At 39.7% G+C, this 17,624-nt stretch overlaps 2 protein-coding genes across 8 annotated transcripts in view; one reads left to right on the top strand and one right to left on the bottom strand.

Annotated features, from left to right (window-relative positions):
• Positions 1 to 4,077: 4,077 nt before the first annotated feature.
• HIGD1A (HIG1 hypoxia inducible domain family member 1A) lies at positions 4,078 to 11,907 on the bottom strand. Of its 3 annotated transcripts, none has more exons than XM_039837438.1 (4): positions 11,787 to 11,907; positions 6,541 to 6,655; positions 5,764 to 5,898; positions 4,078 to 5,069 (listed from the first exon to the last, which is right to left on the bottom strand). In XM_039837438.1, the coding sequence occupies exons 2-4, from the start codon at positions 6,635 to 6,637 to the stop codon at positions 5,020 to 5,022; spliced, it is 282 nt and encodes a 93-aa protein (XP_039693372.1). In that variant the 5' UTR covers positions 6,638 to 6,655; positions 11,787 to 11,907; the 3' UTR covers positions 4,078 to 5,019. The 3 variants fall into 3 exon arrangements, with proteins under 3 accessions (XP_039693372.1, XP_039693373.1, XP_039693371.1); XM_039837439.1 differs by having other exon boundaries at positions 6,541 to 6,651; positions 11,787 to 11,870; XM_039837437.1 differs by having other exon boundaries at positions 11,778 to 11,867.
• Positions 11,908 to 11,946: 39 nt separating this feature from the next.
• The window catches only part of ACKR2 (atypical chemokine receptor 2), a 36,911-nt gene continuing 31,233 nt past the window's right edge, over positions 11,947 to 17,624 (top strand). For all 5 annotated transcript variants that reach the window (XR_005647507.1, XR_005647509.1, XR_005647508.1 and 2 more), the window contains exon 1: positions 11,947 to 12,030. The gene's annotated coding sequence lies outside the window, so the exon portion shown is untranslated. The remainder of the gene's footprint in view (positions 12,031 to 17,624) is intronic.

The following is a 17,624-nucleotide window of genomic DNA, read 5'->3' on the forward strand; positions in this document are numbered from 1 at the left end:
GTTAAAGTCAACAGATTTCCCGACTGAAATTATATTCCCTCTCCCACTCATAAGTAAATATAAGTGGTTAGTGATCCTGCGCTTACTGAGAAGCAAAACTGAATTAACTGTCAGAAGTAAGAATATATGGGATTTAATTCTGTGACATTAGTTAAGTCACAAATCCCAACTTTCTTCTTAAAATATCAATAGTACCTGTATTACCATGATAATCAAATTGGTCATGAAAATGTTTTGTAAACCGAAGTGCTCTTCAGTTGTCATGTATTATTACAGATTTAGCTGTTTTGCCTCAAAATGGAAGTAAGCTTTGCTGCAGCTTAAAACCAAGGTTCCATTTGGTAATTCCAGTTCAGAGTTCTTTATTTAATGAACCTCAGCTTTGCAGGTCCAAAATCTAATTTGGTCATCCTACCAAATTAGGGCTAGACCTACACGAGTCATAGTATTAAATGATTGACATGTAAACCAGAACACAAAGCCACCAGTTTACTTTAGGGGATTGTGACTGATAGTCTGAGACTCTCCCTTCCCAGAATCAGACACCCATGAAGCCAGGAGTCATCAGAAAGACATTTTGGGCATGGATACAGAGCAAACAGAGGCAAAGTGGCTTGAGGTATTTTTGACCCAGGGTCAAGCCTTATTATTCCTCTTCATAGCTGAGAGCCCTCACATAGATAAAAATATTTCATTTTCTCCAGGTTTAAGTTCCTTCTTGCTGGAAGGAGATGGATACACACTGGCCAGTTCCACCTCTCCAACTTGCCATAGATTTGGGCTTGCTTTATTGCCCACCGTTCTCTCATAGATTACCCCCAGTAAACTTTGTTTAACGCTATTTTGGTCTTAAAACAAGTCGTCTTATTTTATCCATGGAGCTATTTTGTCTAAGATGTGTTTGTATACATGGTGATCTCATTCATCATATGTTGACTGAGGATTTTCATATATGAAAAAACTCTGAGATAAAGATCTATAGTGTATGGGGGAAAATATTAGACTTTGGGACCTTGATGGGGAGTATGTGTGTGTGGCAGAGGATGAAAATGAAGAAGTATTTCTTAAACAGGTATGACTTTATATATCTGCCCTCCCTTCCATCATGCAGTCTCTCCATGTGACCAAGGGTCTCAAGTTCTGGTTTGTGCCCCAGCTCCGTCACTTTTCACTTGTATGGCCTTGAATAAATTATAGCTTTCTTCATTGAAAAAGTCAGGACAATATGTACTTCAGAGTTTTTGTGAGGAACTAATGGAAGACTATTAAAGCAGAGCATTGTACGTGAGTATTATGATAGTGGAGAATGTGGCAAAATTTAGAAAAAGGTAAAGTTCACTGTGGCCTGGAAGAGTACAAAACATCTTTATCAAAAGTAGGATTTGGGTTGGGTCTTTAAGGAGAGCACCGAATTCACTGGGAGTGGAGGAGGGAAACATTCAGGAAGAGTAGAGCATAAGCAAAGGTGTCAGGCAGTGGTGAGCACAGGGCTCTGGCACCACTGTCACTGCTGGAGTTGGGTGGCAGAACAGGAGGTGAAGGCCTTGGGTTTAGTGGTGGCAACAGGCAGAGGAAAAGGACAAATGTGAGTGATGAGAGACTTTGCTTATGAAAAAGTGGCAGGACTCGGTCCCTGGTTTAGTAGTGATAAGTGACAGGAGAAAGGAAAGGGGCTCCTAAGATTTTGAGCCCAGAGTATGACAGTGGGAGATGGAGCACATCACTGACAGAAGTGTGTGAGTCAGTGGGCGGGGAGGGGAGGGCAGAGACCAGCGGGGAAGACACTAAGTATGGTTGCACATGAGTTGGCTTTAGGTCATAGGGCTCTGGCTGAAAGGTATGATGGCATTTTCCCCTCACTTTGCAAAATTTTAGTCACTGTGACCCTTCAGTTACATGGGGGACAGGAAAAAAAAAAACAAAACTAACACCAATATTATAAGAAGCTCAGAATACTAGAGAGGACCTACTCCTAAGTTCCTCTGAGGAGACCAAACAGACGCTGGCCTCAACTCTAGAACCATTATCACTACTGAATTTAGAAGAAAGTTCCCTAACTTATGTCTTGCTAAAAACAAATTCTTTTGTTTCATTTCAGTGACTAAGGGGAAAGTAAGCTCTGCACGTTTGGTTTCCTTTCTCAAATTTCCCCATTCTAAGTGAAGAATTTTCAAACAGGACCACGTTTCCAATTGCACTATGTGACACATAACTTTAAAAGACTTTGTTCCTTTAGTTTTGTTCTAGTTGAGTAGATATGTTGCCACGGGCTGTAGGCTTACATGAGGATTGATCCTAAATTTCAAATCCCTGAAACTCTCTGAACAGCCTTTCTTCATCTGAGGCAAGAGGCACAGACTGCACAAGTCCTCTACTCCAAAATTCTGACAGAGAAGAGAGGGTACTTAGGGGATTTATAGAAGCGGGGAGTCAAATTCCAACTCTCACCACCAGATGTCACTGTTGCTAACAAGGTGATTTTTTTCTCTGGGGACATCAGGACCCTGAATGTGAAAAAAATGTAAAATCTACTTATTCTACTTAATTCAACAAAGACTTTTTGAACATTTATATGAACCAGGTACTACTAATGCCAGGTGCTTTGGATGAAAAAGATCATCATGCCCTCAATCAGACAAGTGGAAGAGAAAGGCTTGGAAGTAATCATTCGCCAGTATTCCAGAAACATGCATTAAACCAAGGAATCTAAACTTTCTCAGTGAAATCAGCTCCTTAAGGCAGAACATCACTTTCTCAGGGATGCTTTCTCTGATTCCATCTCAGGGTTAGGCCTCCCAGCCAGATGCTCCTGCCGCATCCTATACCTACTATTCATCATGCCTTCTGTAATCACTTATTTAATGCCAGCCTACCCTGCTAGACTGTAAGTTGTGAGGGCAGGGCTCATGCATCTCCTGTGCTGTTGCATTCTCAGCTGAGCCCAGTAACAGGGGAACAGCAACCATTTACTGAGTTTACTAATCTATCAGGTGCTACACTAAGCTCTTGACATTCACCATTGCATTTAATCTTCCCAACAACCCTAGACTACTAATATTGTCTCCATTTTACAGATGAGGAAACCACGGCTACTCGGCTAGTAGGTGGCAGAACCTAGGTCTAATTCAGTAGAAAATAGTGCCAGCCTATTCACCCACCCTAACTTATAATTCTCATCTTCAGGCAAGCAATCCCACTGATGATCACATAATGATCATTATCATCTCAACGCTTACTTCACTTTGTTCTTCTCTCTATCCTCTGGCATTTGTCTGGACCAATTTCTCTCAAATTAGCATTTATTTAGTTTCACAAAATCAGTAATATACTCATCTATTAGAATGATGATTTTCTGAAACTTGTTCTCAAATTTGTTCTTCTACAGGCGGCTTATCCTTCATGAAACAACTGTTAGGACTGCCTACAAGCATCTCCTATAATGTCTATTGGAAGCTGATTAAAGTTCCTAGTAATAGCTTATATTTTTAAGCACTTTCTCAGACTCACATAATGATCTAGAAGATAAATAGGACCATAGAAATGGCCTAGACTAATTTTTCATTTCATAGCTAGGAAAAGAGTGAGAAAACCCTGATTTGGTCCAGGTTACGGACTCAGTGGTGAGTCAAGACCATGCGATGACCTCCTGTCTAATTTTATAATTGCTGCCACTCCAGCATTAACTTCACAAAGGCCAATATTTCAAGTTTCTTTAACACCGGTTGGCATCTACCACTTGATTACTCAGGTTCCAGTCCCAAACCTACGACCTTTTCTAGTGAACTTGGGTTACCTAGATTGTTCATATCTCGGTTTCCTCTTATGAAATGAGGATCATAACTCCTACTTCTTAAAGTTGTTAGGAAACGTAAATGACATTATATGTGAAAAGTGCTTAGAGCAGTGTGTGCCACACAGTTAATGCTCAATAAATGTCAGTCATTATTCCTATTTGGTAAGAATTCTTTTAATTCTGGTTCCCACCAAAGGCATAAAACATTCTTCTGGAAACTTAATTCTTATGCTACTTTGAGAAATGATTAATTTTTCCAAATTGAAATAAAAACAAGACATTCGATATGTTCACTTAGTTTAATAATACTACATTTACCATGATGTCACCATGGAATGTAAATTCAGGTTAGACAAGAGAATTTCACAAGTGCAGAAAAGCCTTATTTGTGTCTAGTGTCTGACCAGCTTGCTCATAATTCGTTAATCACTTCCATTATAGGTAATTTTTTGGTTTAACATTTATGATTCTTACAGAGAAAATAAACATACTGCACACATTCCAAAAGCGTTTTTCATTGCCTTTGCATTAGCACTGAAAAACATATTTCTATTTCAAGATGACATTTAAAAGAGCTAAACTGGGATCCATAATTAAGTTATTCTTATGTTGACAAGTACGATTCTGAAATAAATACTATCTTCTAGCAGCTCTGCTTCAGCATTTTAGATTTGGCTTAAGCACACAAAACACACACATTTAGTTGTGGGGAAGCTTGTAATGTTATATGCCATGCACGGTTCTGAAAGGTTCTTCAGGAGCCAACCAGCTCTAAAAACTGAAGTACTCATTCAGTCCACGACATTCACCATTGCATGGCAGAAAAAAGTGACATTAACTGTAGCGAACAGGATTCCTACACAATATCAAAAGCGTGTGATCTGTAGCAACTGGGAGTACTTCAGGACTGCCATGTTGTCTTCTTTAGAACTAATTTCATCAGGAGAGTTTAACAAAGTGGACATTTTATCACTATCAAGTGCATTTAAAAGTGACATGTTTCTTGTGTGCTAATTTGACTCCCCTGAACGACCTAGTTAGTGAACTAGTCACTAGTAATTTAGTCACAAGGCAAAACAAGCCTGCAAGAAAGGAAGCTAATATTCAAATTACCATGTTATTGTCAGACCCACTCGTAGGATTTATTTTCCACGTAAACATATAACCTCAATATGAGATGTCTAACTATAGCAAGTACCACGAAGACCAAGGCTGCATCTCTTCTTCTAAGGTTTAGGTTTTGACCAGAATTCCTGATACATGGAATAGCCCATACCTAAAAAAAAGAATGCTAGTTAAAATTTAGATATGAATAAAATTAAAAACAGTTCATAAAATAGATAAATGTAGCATCCTTGCTAGCATGCAATATTTACAAGGGGAACAAGACCTTAGGCTGCTTACACTATTGCCTTCTTAAACAATGTAAATTTCTAAAAATTCTTTTCAGTTTTCCAAGTAGCTTGTGGCTAATATGACTAGCTCAGACTATTAAAATATTTGTTTTAAAGGACAATCAATATTTATCTGGCACCTTTAAAAGGAGTCACTTTTGCTATACAATACCAGATAAAGTCAATGAATTATAAAGCTAAGAAAAACATGTAATACCTACATTAAAAAAATTTTTTCCACCTTCAAAAACTCAATAAAATAGCAATCATGTCTCTTCCAGATAATGGATATTATTTCCAATCCTATGTGCATGTCTAGACTCTTCAACGAAATTATAAATCAGTGATGGACAGGATTGTCTTTTCTTTCTTTCAAACCTTAGTAAGATATATCATAGACAGTAAAATTATGTTACTACTTGAACTATTTTTATTAATTCACTTTTCCATGAAAATAAATATAAGTGTTATCTGCAGACTGCTTCAAAGTTAGCTAAAAGTATCTACTTTCTTTTATTTACAAAGAAATGCATTAATGAGGAACCATGAATTTGAAAATTTCCTGTAGGAACCTACCAAGAGTCATTGCTCCCACGACAAAGCCTTGGGCTGCCACACGCATGTGGATCAGGTGGATGGACATTTTAGTATTTCCCCTGCTCTTCAATTTATATAATCCATATGCAACGATTGCTGCAAAACCTGCCATTCCTGTAAAACAAATAGCCACGAGTACGTCAGACACACGGGGACAGGGAACGGAGATGATTTCACCATCAATCAACGTAGTTGCTACTATTTTTTATAAGGATACTTTATGAGACCATTAATTAGTTAACATACACGCCGAGTTTTTAATTCCCGCCCCCACTCAGAACCAAAAATCCAAAATTGGTGGCAAAGAGTAGGAGATCCAGAAAGTTAAGATCTTCAAAATGTGGGCTTGTGAAGCCAGTAGAAAAATTCCTTTAAGAGCACCAGGGGGACGCTTCCTTTCCGTGCTACTTCCATCTCTGAAGAGAATCAGTTAATATAAGAGACTGTAATAAACCATAACTGTGAGTATATCAGCTTTTTTGAAAGTCTTGTGAGTCCTTCTAGCAAATCATGGAGACATGGTGGTCTTAGAGTCCCCTCAACACATTCACAGAAATACGAGTCAATAAAACATGAAGTCTAAATACACACAGAATTTTTATAATGAGAGTTATATAGTGCCAACCTCAACATATTTCAACAACATATAAAAAAATATTTGAAAATAAATGCTTTACAGATGTACTTGATGAATGATCACACCTCGATTGTGTTAAAACAGACAACAGATTATTAGAATGTCAAAGTCAAACTTACCAATGGGGACGAACGGTGCCTCTTTAGCTTTTCGGATAAGTTTAGATCCCTGACCTTCGTCATACGAAGAAAGAGAAACATCTGTATCAGATGACATAGTGATTGAAGAATCTTTCTGAAAGAAAATTTCCATGAGGTTCTGCAGTGAAAACCAACTAGAACATTAAATGATTGGATGTACTTAAAAGAATCCTAGTTTCCATAAAAATCTGGTATATGCTACCCACGAACTTTAAAAAATATTCTTAGAAATCAACTTTATTTGTAATCCATGGCCACCTTTAGGGAGAGTTATATGTTTTTATGCCTCCTACTGTTTTGACGTTTCTCCCATACGACCAATTCCTTTTTAGTCTCACACTGTTAATAAAAGCGAACGAAAAAATTTAAAATTATTTTTGTCGATTAAAATTGCAGTTATTAATGTTCTGTCTTGATCCTTAATCAACTTCAATTGACATCTTTAAATTACTCAAACCAAACTAATAGTCCTTATTGCATCTTCAATATTATGTTGAAAATCCTACTAAATATTTTTAAGTGTAGTTAAGTGTAGTCTTTATTGCTTTCAACTGCAACTGACTTATTTATTCCACCATGTTACCTGGCTTCAGTTCTCACCTCTGAATAGTTTCCATTCTATTACATTAATCTCTATTATTGATGGTGGCTGTCTTTGGGGAAGATTACAGTTTAGTCTGAATAGCAAAAATTTCTACTTAGCTCATTATTTACTCTTTTTAAGGACAAAGCTTTTATCTTAAATCCGATTGCTAGAAATGTCTCCTTTTAAACATAATTTATGTTCAATTGAACTTTTAGTTTTTTATGACTTAGGGTAATCATTTTTAACTTCTCCTTAGCATAAAATTGAACTATCCCCTCAGGGTCTTCTTAATGAATATCTCCTAACCTTTAGCTTTCCTCCTTTACACACCTTACATTCCCAGGGCTTCCCTCTTAAAATTCTTTAACTTCTTTAATAATAGTATTCCTTGAAGTGGTCCCCAACAGGGCAAGATACTAGGCCAATCATTATACGAATAAGGGGACAGGAAAAAAATTTCATTTCCATTATCACAGAGACCAAAGGCTTCCTTCATTCTCCCTTTTCAGTCGTCTTCCTTTACACACAATGTTAATAGGCGTTTCATCATGATGAGGTAATAACGAATTCAATTTCACCTTAGTCACAGTAACTATGTACATACTTCCTTCTTCACTAAGCTGATTTTAACTGCCTATAAAATTTACCTAAAGATAAAATAAGGGAGTCAAATACAGTATGTAAGTGCACAAGTTTCCAACGTCAATTACAATAAACTCAAGTCAACCGCCCATTCAACTACCCATGTAAAGCTTACCTTCAATACTGAGATTTTCATGTGCATCATACTCGCTTCTCTAACAACAGCTCCCATTCAAAACCTTGCTATTCAAGGGGTGTTAGTAGTGGTTAAGGCTCTCAAACGAAATCCAACTCTATAGAAGTGAGGCTTAGGTTTAGAAGTAAAATCATCCTTCCAAATACACATCCCCATTGGGAAGAGTCAAATTCTGTCATTTGACAGAGAAAACAATCTTAATCCAGAGGAGTTGTGCAGTATCACACAACTAGATACGAGAAAACTCAGATTAGAACTAGACTTTCTCTCTCTCTCTCTCTCACTCTCTCTTTTTTTACTCTATTACCTGCTAATTGAATAAAACCCTACTTACTAAGCTTTTATTATATACAAGATCTAACAAGCTCAAGGTTCAGAACACTCACTATATATTGAAAAAGATAAGACATAAACGTTGAAATAATTAAACGGTTCAAAAATTATATTTTTTAAAAAAGATATGACAGTATGATTACTTGCTAGTAGCATAATAGAGACAATGAGAACTGAATTTAGTGTGATATCTTTTAGCTAAAGTAGGTTTGGGAAGTTTCACAGAGAAATATTTGAAATTGGCTTTCAAGAAACTACGTAAATGGACTAGATGGAGATTAAATATTGTGTTTATTTTAGGTAAGTATACGTTTATTAGTTGCCCTCATAACTAATCATAAACTTCTCAAAGGCACAACTTTTATCAACAATTCTCCTTCTACCTCCCTTGCCAAAGCCACATGAGAATCACATTAAACTTTTTATAGATGCTCTCTAGAGCTCCAAGCTTTTGCACAAGCTGATTCCCTTTCCATTTTTCCTCCCTTTCCATTTCCTTCATATACTCTTTTTCCTGGCTAACTCTTCCAATTTTTCAGGTTCTTATCTTAATTGATCTCCTATAAGTTTATGATAAGTGTCTTGGTTATGCAGTCCCATAGAACTCTATGTTTTCTCTATAATAACTTTCTTATAAATGCCTGTTTAACTGTTTTTCTTGCTAGAATCTGTAAAGTCAGGAGGCTACACTTGCTATAAGATTTTGATAATCTGCCCTGCTTGTTTCTCTCTCCATTGCCTGGCAAAATGCTTTGCATATAGTAAGTACACTACAAAATGCTTGTTGAATAAATTTAAAAGTAATATTTTTCAATAATTAAAATTATTCTCAGGTAATTTATTTAGAAATATTTAGTGAAAAACAATAACAATGATATACATTTGTAGAGTTTAATCAGTCAGTTAAAAAATGCCAAACTGTATATGCCTAAGTGCTTATTTGTTTTTTATTCTTATACCATGAAAGAAGAAATGATAACCTGAGTAGGTCTCAATTTCTTGCAACCACAAAAGACAAAACTATTATATATCACAATCCATTTTTAAAAACTAGCACCTTCTTTGGCAGATATAAAAGCATGTTTTCTTCCTTTGCCTTAATTTGAGAATTGTCTTTAAAAGCAAGAGAGGAGGTAGGTTTTCCTCTAACTCTCATTCTGGATCACTGTAATTGTCCAAGAGGTCTATAAAGCAAGTTTTTTCCCCCACTCCTTTCAGAAGGGAGGGGGATGGTGGTCTCTGCCATGTATATGAAAGAACAGAAGCAAATCCATCCATCTCCATTTGTCACCTATGATACAAACTCTAAAGTTTCTATGGGTTGGAAATTTGATCTGGCTTTCAGAAAGCAGTACCTGGGGTTAAGAATCAGGGCATGGGGGGGGCCATGTGGTCATTATTTGCTTTAAGTGATTAATGATAATTTATCTCTGAACCAGGACACTTCATATAAACATTTCAAGATAAATAAAAATATTAAAAATCCAACACTTATATCAAATTATATTTTATACAACCTTATTGATTTTTGCAGTGTTATATTTATAACACTTCCTGAATATAAGATTTTGATAATTCTCTTCCTAATTACCACCTAGAAGTTTCCCAAGCATTCATGATTTACAGCCGCCTAAACTGAAAATGGTTAGCTTTTAAAGTATCAGAGTCAGTAACTATAAATCAAATAATTTAAGAATAACAACCCAGATGATTAATTCATGCCAACAGCCTTATTTTACAGAAGGAAAAAAGGGTTAAGAAGGGTTATATAAATTGCTCAACAGCAGGAATTCATTTCTGGCAGGGTAGGACTAGAACCCAGTTCTGATACACAGTCCAGCATTCTTTTGATTGACAATATATTGCCAACTTATCAATCTCATGATGTTGGTACATTTTTAATCTGAAAAATACTAAAATCCATTCCTTAACAGAGGCCAGCATTTCTTATTTTAATTAAATTTACTGTGGTGACATTGGTTAATAAAATTATATAGGTTTCAAGTGTACAATTCAATGTCATTGTTTAAATTAAATTTATTGGGGTGGCATCTCTTTCTTTGAATTGTAAAAAAATATGTTAAGTCATGCCTAAAATTAGAGTTTCTTCTCCCAGAGATCTATGCAACAATTTCAAATGTGATTTTAAAATATTTTTTTCACTAGCACCACTTGTAGATTTTCCTTTATTATCATTTCCTCATCCACCCACAGCAATTGACCCAGACTCTGTCAGAAGGTCCAAAAGTGCAAAAAAAGGCACCAGTAACCAGATATTCAAAGCCAGTTTGGAATACACAAATTACTCTGTACACCAAGTAAGATACTACTGAAGACCTTTCCAAATGCATAGGAACCTACCGAGAAGAGGCATAAGGGAAGATGAGCTGCCCAGCATCGGGCGATGCAACCGACTGAAGGATCATCACAGCCTGTCATTTTGGTATCACAAACTAACAATGGTGTCAATTTCGCATCGGTCACCTGTAGACTTGTTTAAAAATGGCTGCCAAGGCCCCGCCCTGAAGATTCTGATTCATATAGTCTGGGACAGGGCCCAAGGAACGTGTATTTTAAGAAGCCCCCTTCAAGTGATTCTGGTGCACACGAAGTAAGAGAAGCTCTGGTTTACAGGACTCAAACAGGTTTTCATGCTGGGGCCTGGTACCGCTTCAATCTGTCAGAACTTTTCATCCTAACTCGAGAGTGCCTGGGTACCTCCCGAAGCACACATGCCTTTGGTGCGGATTACCCCAAAAGGGGAAACAATCGCTTCCCACGCCGGTAATAAAAAGATAAGGGCGAGTTACAGTGCAGACTCATTTGCTATGTTTTGTAATCTCTACCCGGAAGAAATTAAAATTCCGTCACTGAGGCCTTCTCACCTTCCTAGGGCTCGAAAGAGAGGGTCGCGGTGGGTGAGTGGAAACACGGGGTCGGGGAGAAGAGGAAGGTCGTGTGGTTTGACGCTCTCCCCTCAACCTTCCCACCTTCCTCCTCTCTCTCTTTCTGTGACCTTGATGGGACTGCCTGGGCGGAGAGCTCGCCGTCCCAATCCGTCCTCATCCACCACTCCGCCCCACGCTCGGGGTACGGTCCGTGCTACCGGTTTCCCGGCGCCGGCTCAGCCTCAGCCCGGCCCCAGCCCCCAGCAGCCCCAGCCCCAGCCCCAGCCCCCGGCCCAGCCCAGCCCCCTCCACGGGTCTCATGACGCCCCTAACCGCCAGTCTTCCCTTGGCCACGATTCGCTCCACAAGTGTCGGCTTCATCTTCTCGTCGGCTCCGTATCTCCTCACCCGACAGGGCATCAGGCCTTGTCTTTGGATCTCCCACCTCCCTGAACCACGAGGTCCAGCCGAGACCCGCCAGTGATACTTCGCCCACTTCATTCCAGGCCTCGCTCCACTCCCAGGCCCGCGATCCCCAACTCTCCCAAAGTGCTCTCAGCTCAGCCGAGCGCGGCCCCACTTCCTCCCGCCCCACTGTCGGGCATCCCCAGCTCCCAATATTCCTCCTTACTTCACTTACCGAAAACAGATAGGGCCCCACAAAACTCCAACCAGCTAGCTTCAAGACCCCTCCGGCGCTCGCAGTCTGGCCTGCTTTCCCCGTCCCGCCCACAGCCGGCTCCAGCCAATCAGAAGCCGGGGCCGGCCCGGTTGGTGTGTGCGTGTGCGCCGTGGGTGGGGCGGCCCGGAGCGGGTTCCGGATTGGCTGGGGCGACGCGTGGCGGCCCCGTATCCCCGGATCTCGCGAAGGGTTCACGTCAGAGGTGAGCGCTCGGTTTTGAGATAGGTTGTTTGAGGGCGTTTGGCTTCTGTCTAGGGGGTAGCTCAGATTTCTCTCGCCCTTTTCCGCTCGGGCGGCGGAGACGGCGGCGGCCAGCACCGCGAACACAGTGTCCCGAGCGCGGGTGGGGCAGAGCTGGGGATGCGGTGTTTTGACTGCGGCCAGTCCGTGGGAGGCTGCAGGTGAAGTGAGAGCGCGGTTCTGCTCTCCCGCGCGACGGCGGCGGTGGGCCGACGGATCGCTCGATCCATTCCGCTCCCTTAGTGGACATCCGCCACGAACGCGCGCGGTCGGGCTTGCGATGGAGCCATGGAGCTTGCACTGTAAAGAGGGGCAGCCATTAATTGCGGGTCACTGGAGCCGTGACCTCACCCAGATCAGGGGAGGTTTCTCTGAGGAAAAAAGTGTCAGAGGCCCCTCGTGACAGTGAACTTAACGGGGACAGAACCCTTGATTTGTTCGTAGAGTAGATAATCAGTAACTATTGGGCGAATTGATGCAAAGCATCAACGACTGTCGCGTGGGGACTATATCTGTGACTAAATTAGAATCTCATAACCACAAAACGAGGTGGATTGCCAGGTGCTCTGTCATACAGATAGGAAGAACTATGTGCCGTGGACTTAGGATTTTGAAAATCTTTTGTCTCATAATTGAGTTAAAACGCATGGAGGAAACATTCACGCTATGTTTGATAAATGAAGAACCTCACCTTGATTATATGTAATGCTTTCAGTTCCTTGAAGGCACATATTTTGTCTGTTTCATGCCGATATCTCCTTGAACTCTGTTTTTGAGATCGATAGGAACCAAATAATGTTAAATGAAGAAAAGACATAGCCGATGCAGTAACTAGAAGGCTTCAGAGATAAGTAGGGATAATCACGGACTCATTTAAGATCATTAAAACGTTGAAAGAGCCTGACACACTTGAATCTGAAGGTAAACCAGAAGTCAGTCAGTCTCTTTATTTTGTAAATACAAAGGCTAATAGCAGCAGTGACCAAAGCATATTCATTCTGGAAGGAGATTTTTATAAATCAAAATTTAGCTAATTTGCTGATTTCTAAAGAATGAGATTTAGGGTCAGGCTGACCGGAGTCCCAGGTTGACCACATACTAGCCATGACCTTGGGTTGTACTTCTCAAAAGCACTTCCATTTGTAAAATGAGGATAATAGTAGTGATGGTTAGTTAACGAGATACGTGTAGGGTGTTAGCCCAGTGCCTGGCATGAAATATGTTAGCTATTGCTTGAAAAATTCCTGTGCTATACATCACATGGAAAGAGCCAGACCCTGCCTTATTTGTGTGAGAAATGATCTCTTTCTATCAGTATGTAGAAACCAAAGTCTTGATAAATGATGTTAAATATCTGAAGTAATCAGATAATGCAGATTATTTTATGAAGATCATTCTGCTACACTTTATTCTGCATCGCATTGTAAGACTTGTTTTGTAAGATGCAGCAGTGACAACTGACAAACTATTATTACATCTTTCATAATATAGAGATAATTGGTAACAAATATACAACACATTTTATTTCATTCTCCATACTTTGTGTCATTTTGAAGTAGAATTGATGCAGAAGAGTTAAAAAAATTATTTGGGTTCTCGTGTATTAAATTAACCCAACAGTAGTTTATAGAAAGAAAGGCAGCACAAGAAGTATTTGCCTGCTTTGCTAATTTCCCCTCTTTAAAGAGCCTTTGGAACTTAACACATTCAAGTAGTAGTCTACACATGATCATATCTACTGTAAGAGAAATGGACTTCTAAACTCAGATGTCTCTGTAGGTAGAGGCCCAGCTTAAAGCTGCATTACCCTATTTTTTACACCCTTAAAATTACTGTGATCTTTGTGGAATTTTGTCTAAAATATTTTTTGAGAAAATTGGCAATATCTATGGATATTTTAAAACCAGAGTTCAGAATCACCTTCAGCAATTACTGATCATGTATATTGTGCTATTGTGCTCCCTACTGTACTGGACTCAGAAGTTAAAGACTTCCCTACAGTAATTTATAATTGATTAGACAGAAGGAACAGGTGTAGAAAAACATCAAAGACAGTCTGATAAATGCTTTGAATGGAAATTCAGGTAGATATCATAGTGAGCAGTTACAAAGGAGGCTTCTAGGAGCTGACATTTGAGTAGGCTTTGAAGGATGATTAGCATGTAAATAAATTGGGAGAATGTTACAGAAAGGAAACTGGGCAGAAGAATATAGATAAACTCTGGGATTGTAGTTCTGGCATGGAGGGCAGTGACCGGGGAAAAGGCAAAAATTTATGACTAAAGCAGTGTGAGAGAGTGATGAATAGTAGGTTTAAGCTACACTGGAGAGAACTTTAAATGCTAATTAAAGAACGAACAATATTCTGTTAGGTGGCCCTTGAAGCTTTTGGAACAGGGTGTTGACAAGAGCAGAATACATTTGAGGTACTCGATAGTGAAGCAGAATGGATTAGAACGGGAATATCAGTATTACTCAGCCAGAAAATTAAAAACTGTTCAGTATGTAGCTCATTAGTCTTTGTATTGAGGCCACATCCTTGGTCTTAAGGATCTGGGAGGCCGCTACATGCAGTAGTATTATCCCTCTACCACCTTGACAAGGACCACCGCTTCGAAGCAGCAGTAGTCCTTACAGACCGGTCCCCAGAGAGAATTGGCTAGGGTCCAGACCATCATAAAGTACTGCCCTGAAGGGCTACTCATAATGTTACAACTCTGTATCTTTTACACTTTGCAGGATCGTGGAATAGTATTTACGCTGCTCGTTAACTTCCCAAGCACATTAATTGTGGGTTTTAAAACTTGCCTGAAAGGTAGGAGCTTTTAAGCACACAAAAAAGTCTCTCTTGGCAAAAAGTAATTGGGCCCCTCCCTGGACTGCTCATTCAAGTGTTTTATAAGAAATGCTATTTTTCCCCCCTAAAAGGAGCAGCTGATAATCCTATCAGACCACCATGTTCCTCTGCTCACGTTTTTATCTTTCACAATTTATACATGCCAGAACATTAAGTCTGAAGGTATCTACCTGGTCCATTCCTCTGCCCTTTAGGACGAATAGTTCTTAAATGCAATCTCAAAACTCTCCAGAGGGGGAGAAGTCACAACCACCTTTTAAATTGCATAAGAGGCAGTACAGGAGTGTTTAAGACCACAGACTCTGGTTAGCATTGCTTCTTACTACCTCTGTGATAATGAGCAAGTTACTTAATCATTCTGTGCCTCAGTTTCTTCATTTGTACAGTCATAGGACCTACCCATTAGGCTCTTGGAAGGGTTAAATGATGTGTAAAACCCCAACATTGATTTTTCCACTGATGCACTTAGTATTATTTATTATTGTTCGGGGTAGCATCATTCTTTTTAACAAGTGCCAAGGAGAAAAAATATGGTTGAGTGGAAAGGGGACTGGCTTGGGGCCCCAGGATTGCTACCATGCATGGAGCCAAAAGATACAGATACGAATGCGTATTAGCATTATGACCTTGACCAAGTTATTCAACCTCTTGGAACCTCAAATTTTTTTAATCAATAATATTAGTACCTTATTGGATTGCATTGTGTGATCTAAATAATCTTATATAAAACACCAAGGACAGTGCTTGGGACCTACTAGCACTCAGTACACGTCAGTTCCCCTCTGCAAACCAGCCCCCTTCCTCTTACTGCTATATTCCTAAGCAGTAACAGTAATGCGACCTCAAACAAATCACTTTTCTTCTCTAGACCTCCAAGTTTCCTGAATCCCGCTCTAACTCACCCTTTTATTGATCTTTGCTCAGCCTCACCTTCCATTCCCCATATCCCCACTAACCCTTTTCAGTGAGAGCATTGAGAAATTCTGTCACCTTCTTCCCTTCTTGTTCCCACCTCTAGACTTACCTGCGTTCATATCAGTCGTTTCTTCTGGTCTCGAGTATCCTCTTCCTGTTGAACACCAGTCATCCTCTGTGCTCTCTACCTAATCCACCAGCTATTTGCTCTCCCACCTGTAATTTTGTGCTCTCTCTCTCGCTGTAGGCCTCTCATACTCAAGACTCTTCTACTTATAAAAAATCCCTTCCTAGCCAATTTGTCCTTCCTCTAGTTGCTCTATTTTTTTTTCTCCCTGACTTAGGAGGAAAAAAAGTGTACACATTATCTCCACATCCACCCCACCCCCACCTCCCGTTCACCCACTGTTTCTATTCCTGTCGCACTACAGAAACTACAGTAGTGAAGGACATAATTCGATGGACATAACCCAGTTTCTCAGCCCATACCTTGACTCCTCTATCTTATTTGACACCATAAATCTTCCCTTGACACCTTTCATTTGGTTCTCCCTCCAATTTGGCCATTTTTCCTTACTGTCACTGAATTTACTTCCTCTGTCCCTTAAATATTGGTGTTTTTCAGGATTCTATGCTCACTCTTTCCTTCTGCTTCTCGTCCCTTCTGTTGGGATAATCTCATGTACCTTTATGATTTTTTACTCATCTGTATTGATGTTCGCTTCTCTGTGTCATATTTCTTGCCTGAGCTCCAGAACTGTATATTCAGTTATGTTTTGGACATCACGGATTGCACAACAATGTCCATAAGTGAGCTGAATTAATCATCTCTCTCCTCTCCATCCCCCTCTCCTTCCCCCACCTCCCCATAAGCCTGCAGTTTCTCCTGACTTGGTTGGTGGAACTGCTGTCCATCCCATTAGCCAAATATGAAACCTGGGCAAATCCCTGATGTGACTCCCTCCTTTGCCCACATCCAACCAGTGACATCTGAGCAGAGGACTGAATGGTGAGGGGCCAGCCCTGTGATCTAGGAGAAAATCTGTGGCAGAGATGAGATTTCATTCTCATACTGTGCTCATCATACCATGCTCTGACCAAACTGTCCCAGATTTGCCTGATTCCTTTATGCAGTGACGTTGAGAGGATCATTTGTACAGGAAAGCATTCAAACAGAGCAAATAAGAAAATACATTTACATCATTTTAGACTTGACACAAGACTGTTTTCACTGACAATGTTTTCAAACCCAAAACTATGAGATTGTCACTGAAAAATAGATCTTGGATTTATTGCAACTCAAAATTTCTTTTTGTTCTTCCTCTTAGTTATTTGGGGAGGGTCGTTGGGGAGATGGGTGTATGGGGTGGTGGGCACAGAACTTCCCTAACTTAGCTGAAGCCTTCCTGCCTCTTTGCCTGGTATGGAAGGCAGTTAGTTTTGGGATTAACAAAACAACCATCTCTTCTTAAAAATTTATATAATTTTATATCCCACAAATGTTGTTACTAAATCTGTCAGTAGAGAATGAGTAGGGCAAATTTAGTCTTTTTAATATTCAGTTTTATGTGGTTTATATCCTGATTTTAAAAGTTAGAAAATTTGTAATCTTGTATAATCTATATAACTAAAAAGATTGACTTATTTTTATAATCCGTCTTTATGCGGGTATGAGACTAGATTACATAGAAACAGAATTGATTACTGAAAGCAAAAGCTTTCTGCTTATCGCAGGTGAACAGCTTTTTCCTGGGGAAAGGGTCAACACTATTTTCTGGGCTCCC

This window comes from Pteropus medius, unplaced genomic scaffold (assembly GCF_902729225.1).
Source record: "Pteropus medius unplaced genomic scaffold, Ma_sr-lr_union100, whole genome shotgun sequence".
Lineage (NCBI taxonomy): Eukaryota > Metazoa > Chordata > Mammalia > Chiroptera > Pteropodidae > Pteropus > Pteropus medius.

What these genes read in the sequence shown, in the direction of transcription:
- HIGD1A (XM_039837438.1), bottom strand. Translation starts at nt 6,637, where the DNA reads ATGTCATCTGATACAGATGTTTCTCTTTCTTCGTATGACGAAGGTCAG. An exon ending in GGCACCGTTCGTCCCCATTG is followed by an intron (nt 5,899 to 6,540) that starts GTAAGTTTGACT and finishes TTTGTTTTACAG; the next exon opens with GAATGGCAGGTTTTGCAGCA. An exon ending in CGTGGGAGCAATGACTCTTG is followed by an intron (nt 5,070 to 5,763) that starts GTAGGTTCCTAC and finishes TCTTTTTTTTAG; the next exon opens with GTATGGGCTATTCCATGTAT.